This window comes from Coniophora puteana (assembly GCF_000271625.1).
Source record: "Coniophora puteana RWD-64-598 SS2 unplaced genomic scaffold CONPUscaffold_4, whole genome shotgun sequence".
In the NCBI taxonomy this organism is placed as follows: domain Eukaryota; kingdom Fungi; phylum Basidiomycota; class Agaricomycetes; order Boletales; family Coniophoraceae; genus Coniophora; species Coniophora puteana.
In genome coordinates this window covers 148993-164139 of record NW_006913056.1, presented here as the reverse complement: position 1 = coordinate 164139, position 15147 = coordinate 148993, and the positions used below count along the sequence as shown (strand labels likewise).

Below are 15147 nucleotides of genomic sequence, written 5' to 3'. Positions count from 1 at the left end.
GCGGAGGGGTGTTCTGCCGTTCTGCCGGCGATATTGATCTTCGCCGAGATTGAAGACGATGACTCGAGCCGGAGGGCGAGGTGAGTTGCTTGCAAGGGTGTTGTGGGGAACTGGGCCAGGGTATAGGAAAGTGGGCGTGAGTGTGGAGGGTTCCACGTCATTTGTTGAGAGGAAAAAGAAGAAAACGGAACGGGGGTGAGCCTAGAACGTCGTGGGAGACGGCCTTTCCCCACGTGGCGGTGCAACTCATCGCTGCATCCACCGTCCTCCCACTCACCTCTCCCTTTCCTCTCCCCATCTCCACCCTCTCATCCCCATTTTCTCTCTCCAGAGACACCCTTCAGGCCCTTTCCATCTCCCTCTCCCCGCCTTTTATTTGTTTTTCTACGCTGGAGCAACCCTATAATCTTACCCCTCCTCGAGCTGACCAAGCTAGTGTAATACCCTCCACGGAACCAGAACCGGAACCACCAGAACCACAGCAACCTGGTTCAACTCCACCCACAGACACAATGGTCGAGGTTGCAGTCACCACCCCCTCCCCAGCACCCGCCACCGGGCCCTCGTACCCACCGCCGTCGCTCGCGGACCTGAGCAGGAACGCGTCCGTCATCTCCTCTTCCTCAGACTCCGAGTCTGCACAGTCCGTCCTCCTCCGCACGCCCCGCCCAAGACCCATCCGCACCTTCTCAGGGCCGCACTCGCGCAGCCCAGACGCCTCGATCGCGCGCTCTCCGCAGCGCTCACGCCCGCCAGCCCACCTCGCGCGCGAGTTTGGCTTGGCCGACGAGCCTTCATCGCCACGAACAGGACCAGGACCTGGGGGAGGACAGGGAAGAGTAGGGGCCAGCGGTGGACCAGGGACAGCGGTGGAAGATTCGGACGAAGAATACGACTCTGCCGGGACAGCGCCAACACCGCGATCGCACTCGATGGTTCAGAGTCCAGTCAGCCCGTCCAGACCACGGCACAGGAGCAAGAGCGGCGTGCGCAATAGGTCCGTGAACGCGCGCGGCGCGAGCACCGAGGACGATTTCATCTGGGGCGAGACGCTCGGCGAGGGGTCGTACTCCACCGTGCGTACCTTTTTCGCTCCAATCTCTCCGTCATCATCGCTCAACCGCTCCATCGCGAACGTTCCATACAATCACTCGACCCGCTGGCTGTGGGGCTGTGGATTGGCCAAACAAAGGTGATGCGCGCGACGTTCAAGCGGAACGGGAAAGACTACGCCATCAAGGTGCTCGAGAAGAACCATCTCACGCGGCACAAGAAGACGCAGGTCGCGCTCGCGGAGAAGAACACGCTCGCGAAGCTCGGCAACGGACACCCGGGCATCATCCATCTCCACTGGACGTTTCAGAACCTCAGCTGCCTTTGTCAGTTTTATTTTCCCCGCTTGTCCCTTCCCTCTTTATTTCCTGTGCCGCTGATCGAGGCTCGCTGACATATACGCGTGATTCCCTGTCATACAGACTTCGTGCTAGATCTAGCACCTAATGGCGAGATGCAAACGCGCATCTCGCGCCTCGGCTCGTTCTCGCTCGACTGCGCGCGGTACTACGGCGCGCAGCTCGTCGACGCGCTCGAGTACATGCACGGCAAAGACGTCATCCACAGGTCAGTTCCCTCCAATCGTATCGTGGCTGCTGCATAGCATAGCTTAACGCCGACCGCGACTGTCCTCCTTTTATAGGGACCTAAAGCCCGAGAACCTGCTCTTCGACGAGTCCTACCGGATAAAAATAGCCGACTTCGGAACGGGCAAGCTTCTCAATCCCGACGGTACGTCATGGCATCCCGCATCAACGCCCACACCGCACCGGGCCGTGCTCCCACCGTGTTGCGGGGGATGACAGGAGCCTCGCGGCTGATGCATATCCGGATTTATTCAGACAATCCAACGAACACGTTCGTCGGCACTGCGCAATATATCTCGCCCGAGCTGCTTGAGAAGAACGAGTCGAGCAAGAGGTGCGGTGTTCTGTTGCGCTGCTCCCCGTCGTGGATTCTAAGGGGTTTTTTTGCCGAGCACAGCTCCGACCTCTGGGCCCTCGGCTGTATCGTCTATCAAATGATCGCGGGCCGCTTTGCCTTCTCGGCATTAACGAACTACCTCACGATGCAGAAGATCAAGACGCTCGACTACACGTTCCCCGAGGGCTTCGACCCCGCCGCTCAAGACCTCGTCTCCAAGCTCCTCGTGCGCGACCCGCTACAGCGGCTCGGCGCTGGTCCCCCCGGGTCGGCGCTGTCGCGCGAGACGCTGAGAGAGCACGCGTTTTTTGAAGGCGTCAAGTGGGACGAGCTGTGGAGCGGGGACGTGCCGCCGCTCGAGCCGGGGCTGGTGCGGAAGGAGCAGCGGAATAGCGGGAGCGAGGATCAGGAGTGGGCGGATGCGAGTGCGGGGTGGGACGATCAGATGACAGATGAGGAGGACGGCGGGACGGGGAGCGGGAGCGAGGTGGTGGTGAAGGAGGGCGAGGGCGTCCAGATGCAGGTGCGGGATGTTGAAGGACCAGAGGGGGTGATCACGCCCTCGGGGACGATGGGGGGGTGTTCGAGGGATGGGAGCGGGAGTCCGACGGCGCGGAGGGAGGTGGGGGAGGGGAAGGGAGGGAGGGCGGGCGAGGACGAGATGGGGTGGGCACAGGACGCGGAGCCTAATCCTGAGTTTATGCGCTATATGCAGCGCAGCGCGCTCGATCCTGCGCAGCCGCGCGTCGAGGGGGCGATCATCGTGCACGACTACGCTCTTTCCTCCAACTCTGCGCTTGACCCCAGCCCGTACGACACGATGCAGGAGGTCGGGCCGATGGGCGAGGCGCCGGACTATGCGCTGGGCTTGGTCGTTCCGCCTGCAACATATGCGATCGAGGAAGACGCGGTGACGATGTCGAGCGCGAACGCGAGCAAGCGGAACAGCGTCGATATCGGAACGGTCAGAGGTGTTGCTGTGGGCGCGAACGAGGGTGCGGCTACTGCCCCCATAGCGATTCCGCGTCCTGTGCGTGCGGGTACAGCCACGACTAGTGCCACGGCGACGATTACCGCACCGGGAGCGGCGTCGGAGAGCTCGTCGGACGCGGATCCGGAGGGAAGTCCGGTGGAGAGGCTGGCGGAGCTGAGCTTGGGCTCGGGCTCGGGCTCGCGGCTGAGCGGGCTCAGAGGGAGAGATAGGAGCGAGACGCCGGTGCAGGGGAACGGGCCGCCTGCTGATTGCGATTTGTGCGTGTTTTCTCCCTTCTTTCCCCGCTGCTGCATACTGATCTCGGGGTTTTATTGATTTATTTGTGGACTTATTTGTGGATACAAGGTCCCCGATCCTGACACCGGGCGAAGTGATCCTTTTTAGCACGCGCGTCGAGGCGCGCTCGCCGAAGCGGCGCGGCTCGAAGCTGCGTCTGCCGTCGTTGAAGGGTGTCCCGCCGATGCAGCGCACGAAGCCGCGCCAGCTGCTGCTCACGAATAAGCGGCTTCTTGCGCTCAAGTACCGCGTGCCGTCGGCGTCCTCGGGGCGCAGCTCGGAGGGCGGGGTGTCGGTGAAGGCGGAGCTCGCGCTGAGTGATGCTGTGTTCAAGGATTTGGAGAGGGCTAGGTCGGCTGAGCGGGAGATGAGGGAGAAGGAGCGGGAGCGGGGGAAGGAGGAGAGGACGAGGGAGAAAGACGCGGCGGGTGCGGGAGGTGCGGGCGCGGGGTCGAAAGAAAAGGAGAAGGATAAGTCGATAGAGCGCGAAGAGAAGACGCGCGAGAAGGAACGAGAGAAGGAGGCGCGCAAGGAGAAAGAGCGAGAGAGGGAGAGGGAGAAGGCGAGCGAGAGGGTTATACGGGACGTGGTGGAGAGCGTAGCGCTGAAAAGCGATCGAGAATTCGTGGTTTTGACTGTGAGACCTCTTATTTCTCTGTCCGCTTTCCGACTGCTAACTAGGCTACATGACATAGTCTGCGAAGTCGCTGTCATACGCGACCGAGACGAGCTCGGCGTGTTCGATGTGGGTCGAGAAGATCACGAATGCGCTGCGCAATCAGGCGCAGAACCAGGCCCAGGCTCGGAATTAGCCAGCTCACCATATCACACTCTCTTTCTCTTCCATCCTTTTATTTTCCTTCTTTGCTGTTTGCTTCTCGTTCACAACATCGCACACTAGCATAACGCAACGCCACCAACAAACACACGACGGACGGATACGTCCCGCCTTCGCGTCAGTATATTTATCAAATCCCGCAATTCGCACTTCTCGCAACTTGCATGCACAGTCCCATCCATAGTTTTTTCCCTCTCCTTTTATTATTATTGACCAAACGCATACTCTAGCATCCATTGTATTTCTCTTCGCACTTTTCGCACTTGTTCAGTTCTTGACGTTGGCTCACTTTGTTTTCTGCATCTTACTTTATTTTTGGAGGAGCCCTCGCTCGCTCGCTCGTACCGTACACGTATAATCTTTGTAAACCTTGGCGTGTGGCGCTCTCCGTATACATGCATCCGTTTCTGCTTATGTGCCTGGGGCGTTGGGGGAGTGCACTACTTCAAGCTTCAAGCTTGATACCTATATGTGTCCATCATGCATTATGCATCATGATTGACTATTGTTCTTCCGCTGAATGTAACCTAGGTGGTTTCTGTGCTTGGGCGAAACTATATGGCGCAGTCGATGGGCGTCTAGCTCGGGTGCAGCTCGATTGAGCCTCATAAGTAGTAATATTAACTGCTTTGGACCCTCGCGCTCAACTGATCCCATTTTAACACGGTGATGTTGGATAATCGCATCTGCTTGGTATCATTTACAGCGGCTTCCCTAGCTTTCGAGTTACACTTTACAGTACATTGTGGCTCATAATTTCCGCCCACACAAAAAGAAAGCCCACGAGCGCTCCGCATTATCTTCTGTGTGTCTCTCTACAGAGTGCCGACGCTGAAACAATGATTTGTCAGTATCGTCAATTGCGAGGCCAGCGCAACGCAACGCACGGCATAGACACGGTGGTCATCGAAACATTGCGGTAATCCGATGAGGTGTCCTGCTCTTGTGCTGGAGTCTAACGGAAACAGATTTTATCAGCATTACGCTCTTGACAGTGCTGAATGACAAAGCTACGTACGAGGTTCACGATTACATCTGAAGGCTTCTCGGTCCCCTCCTTCGGGTACTACGTTCGCAGAAATGTGTCAGCACGTAGTAGCCTCACCAGCCCTGACGAAGCGAACGTCGAGAGTTAGGCATAAAACGTGGGACAAACCTGCACAAACTTGGCGACATCCAACGGCGAAATGGGTATCCACGTCTGGCCCTTGTCCCGACTGTACGTATACAAGAAAACAACCCTCGTATGCACGTCCATCACCGTTGGCGCCCACACGTTGCCAAGAGGCTTGTTTACATCTGTGTCTGTGGCGGCCAGGACATACACGCCGCCGGCGTCGGTAGCGGGCATGTCGAATCTGGCGTTCTGCTTGACGGTGCCGTCGAGAATGATGGTATAGGCAACAATTCGGACGCGGATGTCCTTGGCGACGGACTTTCAGGCGAACGGGCTGTATTCAGCAACTACTGGGGATGAGGGAAGGAGGCAAACGTACGACGGTGCCAAAGACGGTCGCTGCATCGTTAGGACGGACATCAATGGCGATATAGTCGTAGACATGGCCGCGGGTGGAGGACATAGCAAGTGAGGTCTGGTAAGTACTCGGAGGAGGTAATATCTGAATACCTAGGTATGCAGGTTTAAGTACAGACAAGGCTTCATTTCCTTGCGTACCTAAACACCATAAAAAGGCGGCCGTATCGTCTGTTCAATGCGACTGAAGTTGGTAGATCCGCGCTCGTCAGTCAGCTGCTCGTTGAAACTTCTGTTGATGGGTTCTTACGTGCTGCTCGCATTTCTCACATTGCTTCCATTCGATCTGCATCAGCTCGCTGCGGACGATCCATTCTCATCATTCATCCAGTCAACCCGACGAGATTGAGTTCAGCACTACAGCATGCTGGTATTCCCACCAGGAACGCCGCATACACGCGAGATATGTCCGCGGCCAAGCCTACAGCGCTCAGTACTCGGTGAGAGGCTTTCGTAATTCGTCTACAATACGTCAAGGGTAGGTTGCGACTGACCCATACTTGCCTTCCTTCCTGCTTCATTAAGAACAGCCAGCATTCCAGATTATTGTTGCCCATCGACGATCCCAAAGGTGTGCAGCTCTTCAAGGTGTTACTGCGCGGAATGATAGCGAAGGCGGTACATGATCTTATAATTTTGAATAAAAATACATTGTCAGGGAGAGTCTCGAAATTTACCCATGTACTTGCTTTTTAGGGTGTCTTCCAGCCCGTATAGATAACACAATGCTATCCAATTGCCCTTTTTATGCGACATGTTTTTCAAAAGCAGAGTCACTTTATGAAATGCTCGTTTGCAGTACTACGCCACAATCATGTATTCTTACATTCTGAACAGGTATTCATACAACTATCATCATCATAGTCTACGATGTCAACCTAAACGTAAATCCTTTTTTTTCGTCAATACGATAGATAAGGATCGAGTTTAGGAAGGTAACGCTCACTGCTTCTGACCAACGTTGATTTGGCCGTTGGAATAATCAGACCCTTCACTGTGTTTAGTAACGATCTGTTCAAGAAAATGAAACAGGTCGAGCCGGTTCAGTCTGGTTCTTAAGAACGGAATCATATCAAATCAACGTACAAGCGTATCAATTGTATCATCGGCGGTTGTGTTCTGTTTGAAATCGTTTTCGTCCACATTGTTCGGGAGCCACGTAGTCCCGTTGTCCTTGGAGTGCTGAAACTCGAGGATAACCTGAGTGGGCTCGGCCTTCACGGGGGGTTTCCACTCGTACACCTTTTCCCCCGTCTTGGGATCGTTAAGCCAGAGTTTTGAGTCCTTGTACTGCTCCTCGGGAAAGAAGATGATGGTTTCGATGATGGAGCCGTCTGCCCTGATTGTGTAGCCAATCACGCGCATTTTCCATTGTGAGGACATAGACTAGGTCGTTGAAACGGTACGAGTGAGCGACGACAAAATGAATGAGGTATGAGAAGACACAGACAACAGACCCGCCGACGGTCACGTCGTTAATTGGGCGGGTATCGACAGCAACGGTGGGGATGAGGAAAGCGACCATGGTGGAAAGACAAGGGCGAGCAAGCAATGGTTCGAGAACTAGTAAAGTCGTTGAGCTTAAGATGGAGCGGCAACAAAGGCTAGATATACCTTCAACCTGTGACCAATTGGCGGCGCTCAACTTGTGAAGTCCCGGAGGATTGAATGCACCAAGCTTGCTGGTACCTTCTATCTTCGTACGAATCTGATAGATGCGAGCCTGATCATGAAACTAATTCAGCCTTCAGTATTCCATTCCCGAAGACACGAGTGCAGCTTCCCCTCTTTCATATCACTTCAACTCCGCTATATGCAACCCCGAACAGACAACGTTCTTGACGCCATTGCCCGTTCAAGCAACGTGGGGATCCCTGGAAGCTTGAGAAGATGCCCTTGTGATGTAATGTGCTGCGCTACCCGCTTCCATTATTGTCCCAAACGCTCCTTTGTGGAACATTACATTCAGCCATGCCTCCGTCTCTGATGATCTGTGATTGGGCGACCCGAATCGTTATATTCTAGAAAGAGCCAACTGCCAAAGGCTACAAAAATGTGCGAATCCAAAAGAGAATAAGCATCTTCACTCAGACCTCTTTCAAGTAAATTTACTGAGAACAGAGACCCTACCACGACTTACACGTCTACATCGGGTGGAATCCAGCCATTTTTGCCAATATCAGCTTCAGAGAGACAGCCAGATCACCTTCTTTGGAAGCGGTCTAAGCACGGCCTCCGCTTCTTCCTCTATCCCCATTCCCTCCCTAACGGCCATCTCTTATTCTGATATGAGAGTGCGAGCTACAGCACGGTTCTGACTGTAGCGTCTACCAAACGGAACGCCATCAGACCTTTGATTATTATCGGAGAGAAGAGTCAAACCTAGACTTTTTTTTGGTATTTTCTCATCTGTGTCCAAGCAGATGCATCGTGCGTAGGAGAATGGGAGTTGATAACGGTGACAAGGACGCACAGCTTCCCACAGGGGCGTTCCAACCGCGTTTGGATAGGTTTGTGACTGTGTTGACGCGCCTAGACGCCCGTATATTAGACGCGCAAGAAGGTCACCTGCGGTGAAGGAGAGGGACGGTGTTCATGCGGTTCACGTGTATCTACCTAAACGATTCTCTATAGAGCCCAGTATATTTATCGCTATCCTGCATCATAGAAGATCCTGCTGAACCCCAAAAAAGCCCTCACAGAAGCACCTTCGAGAGATATGACTGCACACCCTCAACACTAGCCGTGATAGCCCCGATGAACCCATCTGGACGCACAACTACCGCGTAGGTCTCGTCCTCTTAACCTGATAGCCTAAGTACGCGTAACCCTCCCCATCAGAAACGATGAGCGCGTTAAACTCGTCGATGGACGAAATAGAAGCGGCCTGAGGAAGCACAACAACTGGCTTGACAGTCCCACCCACACACGTAGCAAGCGCATCCGAGAACGGCTTCGCAGAGTCCACGGAAGGCGCGAATATCAGAGCCGTATGGTGCGTCATCTTGAACAGGTCGAAGAACCTGTGCTTCTTTCCTTTCCCATCGACCAGTGCCGGAGCGTCCGGCGCCCGATCGCCAGCAACCAGCACCTTGTCATCGCCCTCGACCATATCGCCATACGCAGGAGCCTGCGGTAATCCAGAGTTCCTTTCCTCCAGAACGATGGAGCTCGAACGGTAGTTAACACCGTGCATGCGGAGCTTCTCGGGCCGCTCGTACTGGTTGTTTGAGCTAAGGACATTGCGATGGAAGATCTCGGTAGTGAGGTTGAGCATTTCGGCGATGATGGGGACTCGTTCGGTGCTGTAGGTGTCAAGGAGGGAGGGAGGCGAGAGACACTTGATGACGAGGGCAAGTTTCCAGGCAATGTTGATCTATGCGAGGATATAATTGAGATAGGCCGCGGAGAGGAGAGGAAATGAGAGGAAGCTTACAGCGTCTTGGACGCCGGAATTGAGGCCTTGGCCGCCTGCTGGACTATGCACGCTGGGGAAGGGTTAGTATGAGCGTCGCTGGAGATGTAGTGTTAACTCACTGTGCAGCATCACCGCAGATGAACACCCGTCCCACAGCAAAAGTATTGGTCATTCGGATGTTTGGTCTGAAGTGTAGCTCCATCAGCACACAGATGCGTCCCCATAGACCAATAAGATATATACCTCCACTCGCCAACTGTAATCAACTTCCTGAAACTGACCTCCGTAGGGAAGACGGCTTTGATGTGGTTGACTAGTTCGTTTTCATCGCTTGCGAGCATAGCCATGTCTTTCGTGGGGTCAGCGACCAAAACCTGCCAACCACCGTTCTGGTGGCCGACTTCGCGGCATGGGCGGAGCACAGCCCTAGCAAAGAGTGAAGTCAAGTAAGTACCTACAAGGAGGAGAGGGCGTTTTCAAAAGGAGAACTTACATAGCTCCCTTGGGATCGCCAAATCGATGCATGTGTTGGCGGTCAACGCCCTCAGCGGTGAGGCAGACGTCGCCCAAGACGGTACGCAGGTCTTCCTGGGTGTTGCCCACGAGTGGAAGGCCCAGCTGCTTGCGCAAAACGCCTGTAAACAAGTAAGAATGAATGTTGAAGTCAGTAGTGCGAGAAAGGAGCACACCTTTGGCGCCGTCCGCGCCAATGAGGTACTGCAAGTTGATCGTCTCCAGCGTCTCTTGATCGCCGTTCTTCGCGATATGCGCGACGACGCCATCTTCATTTTGCTCGAGCGAGCGAAGCTCCGTCCCAAATTCTACATGACACGAATATTTCGCAAGATGACTACGCAAGTACGCCTCGATCCCGCTCTGACCTATCATCTTCGGGTTCATCTACAGTCCGACCATGGTGCAAGAACCATCAGCATCTACCACCCTTAGCAAGATACAAGTAGATAAGTACTCACGTAAGGAAAATGCGGCGTCCCTTCCTTAGATACGAACATAGAATAGTCCCGCTCAACCTCAAGCCCGCCACCGGGCTTGTACGTCCGGATACTCACCATCGGCTCGAGAGCCTGCACCAGGACCGTCGCGCCGAGCTGGTGCAGCAGGTCCTGCGTACGTGGCATGACGCCCGAGCCACGTGATCCGGGGTGCGGGGAGGGGTTCTTGTCGATGATGCGGATCGGGATGTTGTTCTGCAGGAGTGTGAGGGCGGCGACGAGGCCGGAAGGGCCGGAGCCGACCTAGTGGCAGCATTGGTCAGTTTGGGATGAGAAGAAATTGAGAGCAGGTGAGTCTTACAACGAGAACGGAGGGTTGAGTAGACATATTGGAAGTAGATCTGGTGTTGAGTGTATTGAGCTCGAGTTTCGAAAGCGAGTTCAAGGAGATGGTAGGTCTTACCGCTCGAGACCTCCCAGCTTTTATACTCCTAATGCATGGCCAAGCGCATCTCGTTGTCCACCGAAATGCATCAAGTTGAAGTGACGAGTCTCAACGGCACCCGTCCCGAGCATCTTTCTCGGAATTCGCAAGACGTGAGGTCGATCGAGTTGGTGGTCAAAAGTCAAAAAGTGCAACAGGGGCTTTCCTGAAAAGGCGTCCCGAAGGTCGCCGTGACGAACGGGAAGGGTTTATAGAATCCGGCACGGTACTCGGTGGGAAGTAGCGAGATCAATCTCCGAGACAAGCGTCCAGCGCTGCTGAGCTTACTTTTGGCCTCACCGTTCAACGTTCAACGTTCGACGTTCGACGCCGGACTTGCACTCAGACAACATTGACCCATAGGCATATGGATATCAGATGCCCTCAACAAAGGCTGCATAATTTTGGTATATTTTCTTAGCTCTAGGCTTGCGTCGTCAAGGTGTTGATTTCCATTAGTAGGAGATTGTTTATATGCGCAGTATTCATATTCTTACAACGCTATCTATGGTCCGCACTCGCTGTGCACTCTTCATCGGATACGGCGGCTGATCCAATGAAACGTGTTCCACCATATACTCCTCGTAGCTTCTACCATCCCGAGGACGCACGAACGTAGGCATCTCCGTGCCCGACGCACTCATAAAAGCCAGTCGTATGTCTCTCGAACACATCTCAACGCGTATAATGACCATGAAGAACGTTATTGAGATTATGGGCATTATCTGGTGGTGCGTATGAGCTCTTCCCGTTCTGCATCTCCAAATGTTCTCAGATCGGACGCACCATGTCCAGAATAATATAGTTTCCCCTATTATTTGCCACGAAGGTAACCAGCTGACTTATTAGCGTGGCAGAGTATAGCAGTCCGGAGTCTGCGAAGATCCGCACGAGTGGTGCCATCACGGAGTTGTAGGTGTACAGATGAGATGTGCTAGCGTGCTCAAGAGCCTCGTGTTGACGAGTCGAACGTGCAACTTCGCGTGCTATACTCCACAGGCGATAGATGAGTAACGCTGCACGAATATGTCTATGAGCCCAAGTCTGGTTCATTGTGATAAGCAAAGAATACTGACATGTGCTGGACAGGTTTGTCATGAGGCTCAAAACTAGAAACGTTGTTGCCAACACACCGTTTTCCTGCGCAAAGATGTTGTGTTTGTTCTCATCGGCATAGGAAGTAATGTAGGTGCCCATCCCGCCCACCACTTTAGCTCGTTAGCTAGGTGTGGCTCAGTGCCGATAGAGATTTCTATCGTACCTGCTAAGCCGAACCACATCACGATTGGCAAGGCAACCGCCTTCCACGAATCCCAGGCAACATAGCACCTGAAGATCTATCCGCATGCGATCACGGGTTCCGTCAACGTCAGACATCAGTGCTAGGGAGAACGGCTGGAGACACACCACAACACCATCTCCAATGAGTGTTTGCAAGGTCCACAGCAGACTTTTGAACGCGAAAGTCCACTGCGAGACGTCTGCGAAGAACGCAGCCGGCCCGCCGGGATACGTATCGCGGTATATCACGAGGCCTTCTATCACGCGCACCACGCTGAGTGTCATGTGCTAAATGGTTGCATCTGACGGTCAGTACCCACCGGCGGATGAATACTAAGGTTATAATGTACGTACAGCTGTACTGAGGAGGAAAAGAGCGATTGCGACGGAGACCTTGACTACAAGTCCTCGCACTGTATTGTCTCGCCAGAGGAGCACCCAAAGGGTTACCGCGAACAAAAAAAGCGAAACGCCTTCAAAAAAGCCAGCATCAGCCTCCATCGCCATGAAACGCCAACGACAAAGGGAAGGGGAAAACGCACCGTAGAGGACACCCTCCAACGTGGTCGAGACGATCGCGGCGGTGTCGAGAGGTATCCCATTGGGGCCCATGGCACACAGTACGTGCAGTCGCGGTTGTCGGGCTTCCCTCAATATATATGCATCACCTCGCGCTATGCGAGCGGCATCACGCTTTACACACGCTACTCGCACTAGCTGAATTCCGCTCATTCAAAAGACCCTCGCGCTCTCTATCGATTTCGGTGTATATATACTTATTCGGCCAGCGTCCCGCAGTATCCGCCCGGAGCGTTACGAAGATGGCCCAAGGAATTCCCGCGAGGAAGACGAACTAAAATACGATGCCGGTATGCGTGGAGCTTCAATGACTCAAGTACCGCAAGCACGTAAGGTACGAGACATATATTCAAGGTCAATGACAACAAACCTTCACAACAACAGTACTGCGCTGATGCGAGACTGAATATTATGCAGTCATGCAAGGCAGGGTCCGACTTGACCCGAGTAAACCAAGAACGCAGCGACAAAGCCACCAAATATTTTCCGTCTGATCACGGGATAGCATCCGCGCGGGAACGATGACGCCGAGACCCAAGGGACAATTGACGAGGGCGGCGTTTGTTGACTTTGGTGGCTGGGCGGTCCGCCCGGCTTTATGTTATTCAAAAGGTTAAATAATTTGGTCCGAATCCCGCCACTCCCCCATTCGTGCGTTTGTCCCAGCGGCAGTTTTTTTTCCACTTTGTCTGCGTCTGCATATACAAAGGCACTTGTTGTGCGTAGTGTCAAGCCATGGACATGAGTGTATTGGTCCTTGGATGAGGCAAAGTAAGGTCACACACTTTTGAGACTGGTAATGACATACTCGCTGGCAGCAGGAACCACATGAGAGGCTGATAATGCCGGAAACTTGTACTCATACGTGGATCCTGGAGGGGTAGACCACCTAAGCGTTTGAGCTTGTAGCTGCATAGATCGGGTCGTAGGCTAATGTATTCAGAGTGGGAGCGAACGTCAGGACGCTCCTCGCTAGACACTGTCGCTCGGTGTCTCAGAACGACGACCGCCGCCACTCCGCCGCTAGCCGCCGCTTTTCTCAGACCTCGGTAGTTTTCGAACCTATAGCTGCGTATGGCCTTGGAATCTGATAGGGCTGAGACTCAGTCAAAGAGATTACTCCGGTACGCTCTTGTTATCCTTCATCAGAACCCACCTTTCACTGGGAAACACCATTTATTCATCACCATCATACTATTAAGGTGTTGTCTATGGTCTGCACTCGCTGTAAGCTCTTCATTGGCTCTGGCGGCTGATCGAACGAAACGTGTCCTATACTAGACTCATCACAGCTCCTAGGATCCCGCGAAGGCTCGAGTGTCGGCATCTCAGTGCCTGACTGGGTCATTTCACCTGGACAGTCGCATGTGCTGTGCAGATCGACCCGTAGAATGACCATGTAGAACGTGATTGAAATGATCGGAACGATCTAGAGGCGTTCTCAGTTCTTCCATCAAACTCTCGGCCATTTATACTGACGCAACGCACCATGTCAAGCAGAACGTAAACTCCCCTGTTCTGCATCGTGTAGGTCAAGAGCACCCCGACCAATGTGACCGAATAAAGCAGCCCGGCGTCTGCGAAGATACGCACTAGCGGCGCCGTCACTAAGCTGCGGGTATACACGGGGGTCGCGTCACCATGTCGGAGGGCAGCTTGGTGTGCTGAGAGGGTGACCTCGCGTCCGATGCTCCAGAGGCGATAGATCAGTAAAACTAAACGGGGTCCATTGTGAGCGCATAATCATGTCCTAGAAGAAAGGATACTTACATGTGCCAGCCGAGTTTGCTACGAGGGTCGAAACAAGGTAGGTAAGTGCCCACACACTGTTGCCTCGCGGGGACTGGGCGACTTGGTTGTAGTTGTCTCCATCAGCACAGATGGTGTGATAGACGCTAACTCCGCCTGACGCTTATATGTGTCAGCTTGGTCTGATAGACGCATCTGATATAACGTCGGAACGCACCAGCCACCGCGAACCAGAGCGCGATCAGAAAAGCGACTACTTTCCAGGACTGCCATGCGACAAAACATCTGAAAATCTGCAAGCCGAAGATGCTCAGAACCAGGAGCTGATCCTAGAGAGAGCCGGTTACGCACCACAACACCGTCTCCAATTAGTGTTTGCAAAAGGTAAAGTAGGGTCTTGAAGATAAAACTCCACTGCATGACGTCCGCGAAGAACGCAGTGGGTCCCCCAGGATATGCACCTTGGTACAAGACGAACCCCTCCACGACGCGCACCACGTTTATCGCCATGTGCTAGAAGTATATGATAGATAATCAGCGGTCCACATTTGACACAAATGTAGCTGATACTTACAATGGTGCTTAGGACGAATAGGGCAATCGCAGTAGTCAGCTTGCAGACGAAGGCGCGTTTCGGACCATCTCTCCGTAGCAGCACCCTGATGATTACGGTGAACAAAATGAGCGAAGCTCCTAGAGTGCGGAGTAACGTGAGCTGCGTGCGAAATGACATCGAGTTGAGAGATAATGACATACCGTAAATTATCCCCTCCAGCACTAGTGACACGATCGCAAGAGTGTCGAGAGATGGTCCATTGGGTTTCATTCTGGCGCTCGTTTGGCACCAACGCCGACAACTTGGCGCGATACTTATATGCATCATCCAGCGCGATTCAAGCAGGCAGCACCAACATCCGTACGTAAGCTCTCTATACTTATTCGTCGAGTACTTCGTAACATCCGCACCCAAGGACGCGAAGGTAGTCCGGGGATTACCGTTCCCGCGAAGGGAATACATAAAATCTTGACAGTTAGCAAGCTTATAATGACACAAACAGCAGTGG

The 15147-nt window shown here is 53.7% G+C and overlaps 6 protein-coding genes across 6 annotated transcripts; 1 reads left to right on the top strand and 5 right to left on the bottom strand.

Annotated features, from left to right (window-relative positions):
• Positions 1 to 512: 512 nt before the first annotated feature.
• Positions 513 to 4304, top strand: CONPUDRAFT_163730 (kinase-like protein; the record flags this gene model as incomplete). Its single annotated transcript, XM_007768436.1, has 8 exons — positions 513 to 1076; positions 1193 to 1379; positions 1476 to 1620; positions 1697 to 1785; positions 1896 to 1974; positions 2038 to 3228; positions 3317 to 3884; positions 3943 to 4304. 8 exons carry the CDS (start codon positions 513 to 515, stop codon positions 4057 to 4059), a joined length of 2940 nt encoding a protein of 979 aa, XP_007766626.1. The 3' UTR covers positions 4060 to 4304.
• Positions 4305 to 4760: 456 nt separating this feature from the next.
• Positions 4761 to 5686, bottom strand: CONPUDRAFT_163729 (uncharacterized protein). The gene is made up of 5 exons (XM_007768435.1): positions 5582 to 5686; positions 5242 to 5520; positions 5104 to 5151; positions 4973 to 5040; positions 4761 to 4916 (listed from the first exon to the last, which is right to left on the bottom strand). Exons 1-5 carry the CDS (start codon positions 5663 to 5665, stop codon positions 4901 to 4903), a joined length of 495 nt encoding a protein of 164 aa, XP_007766625.1. The 5' UTR covers positions 5666 to 5686; the 3' UTR covers positions 4761 to 4900.
• A 720-nt stretch (positions 5687 to 6406) lies between these two features.
• On the bottom strand, positions 6407 to 7144 carry CONPUDRAFT_163728 (uncharacterized protein; the record flags this gene model as incomplete). Its single annotated transcript, XM_007768434.1, has 4 exons — positions 6407 to 6510; positions 6566 to 6630; positions 6706 to 7005; positions 7070 to 7144. The coding sequence occupies 4 exons, from the start codon at positions 7142 to 7144 to the stop codon at positions 6498 to 6500; spliced, it is 453 nt and encodes a 150-aa protein (XP_007766624.1). The 3' UTR covers positions 6407 to 6497.
• A 1254-nt stretch (positions 7145 to 8398) lies between these two features.
• CONPUDRAFT_151675 (uncharacterized protein) lies at positions 8399 to 10378 on the bottom strand (the record flags this gene model as incomplete). Its single annotated transcript, XM_007768433.1, has 8 exons — positions 8399 to 8995; positions 9056 to 9107; positions 9157 to 9222; positions 9281 to 9463; positions 9531 to 9672; positions 9727 to 9937; positions 10012 to 10293; positions 10352 to 10378. The coding sequence occupies 8 exons, from the start codon at positions 10376 to 10378 to the stop codon at positions 8399 to 8401; spliced, it is 1560 nt and encodes a 519-aa protein (XP_007766623.1).
• Positions 10379 to 10905: 527 nt separating this feature from the next.
• CONPUDRAFT_163727 (uncharacterized protein) lies at positions 10906 to 12367 on the bottom strand (the record flags this gene model as incomplete). The annotated part of the gene is made up of 7 exons (XM_007768432.1): positions 10906 to 11199; positions 11261 to 11490; positions 11551 to 11682; positions 11736 to 11811; positions 11882 to 12043; positions 12110 to 12228; positions 12298 to 12367. 7 exons carry the CDS (start codon positions 12365 to 12367, stop codon positions 10960 to 10962), a joined length of 1029 nt encoding a protein of 342 aa, XP_007766622.1. The 3' UTR covers positions 10906 to 10959.
• Positions 12368 to 13522: 1155 nt separating this feature from the next.
• On the bottom strand, positions 13523 to 14909 carry CONPUDRAFT_163726 (uncharacterized protein; the record flags this gene model as incomplete). Its single annotated transcript, XM_007768431.1, has 7 exons — positions 13523 to 13763; positions 13823 to 14049; positions 14105 to 14245; positions 14301 to 14376; positions 14435 to 14596; positions 14658 to 14776; positions 14840 to 14909. 7 exons carry the CDS (start codon positions 14907 to 14909, stop codon positions 13524 to 13526), a joined length of 1035 nt encoding a protein of 344 aa, XP_007766621.1.
• Positions 14910 to 15147: the final 238 nt, after the last annotated feature.

Coding starts and splice junctions, on each gene's coding strand:
- CONPUDRAFT_163729 (XM_007768435.1), bottom strand. CDS start 5,665: ATGTCCTCCACCCGCGGCCATGTCTACGACTATATCGCCATTGATGTC. Junction 5,152..5,241: donor ATGTCGCCAAGTTTGTGCAG/GTTTGTCCCACG, acceptor CTGCGAACGTAG/TACCCGAAGGAGGGGACCGA. Junction 5,041..5,103: donor CAGATGTAATCGTGAACCTC/GTACGTAGCTTT, acceptor TGTTTCCGTTAG/ACTCCAGCACAAGAGCAGGA.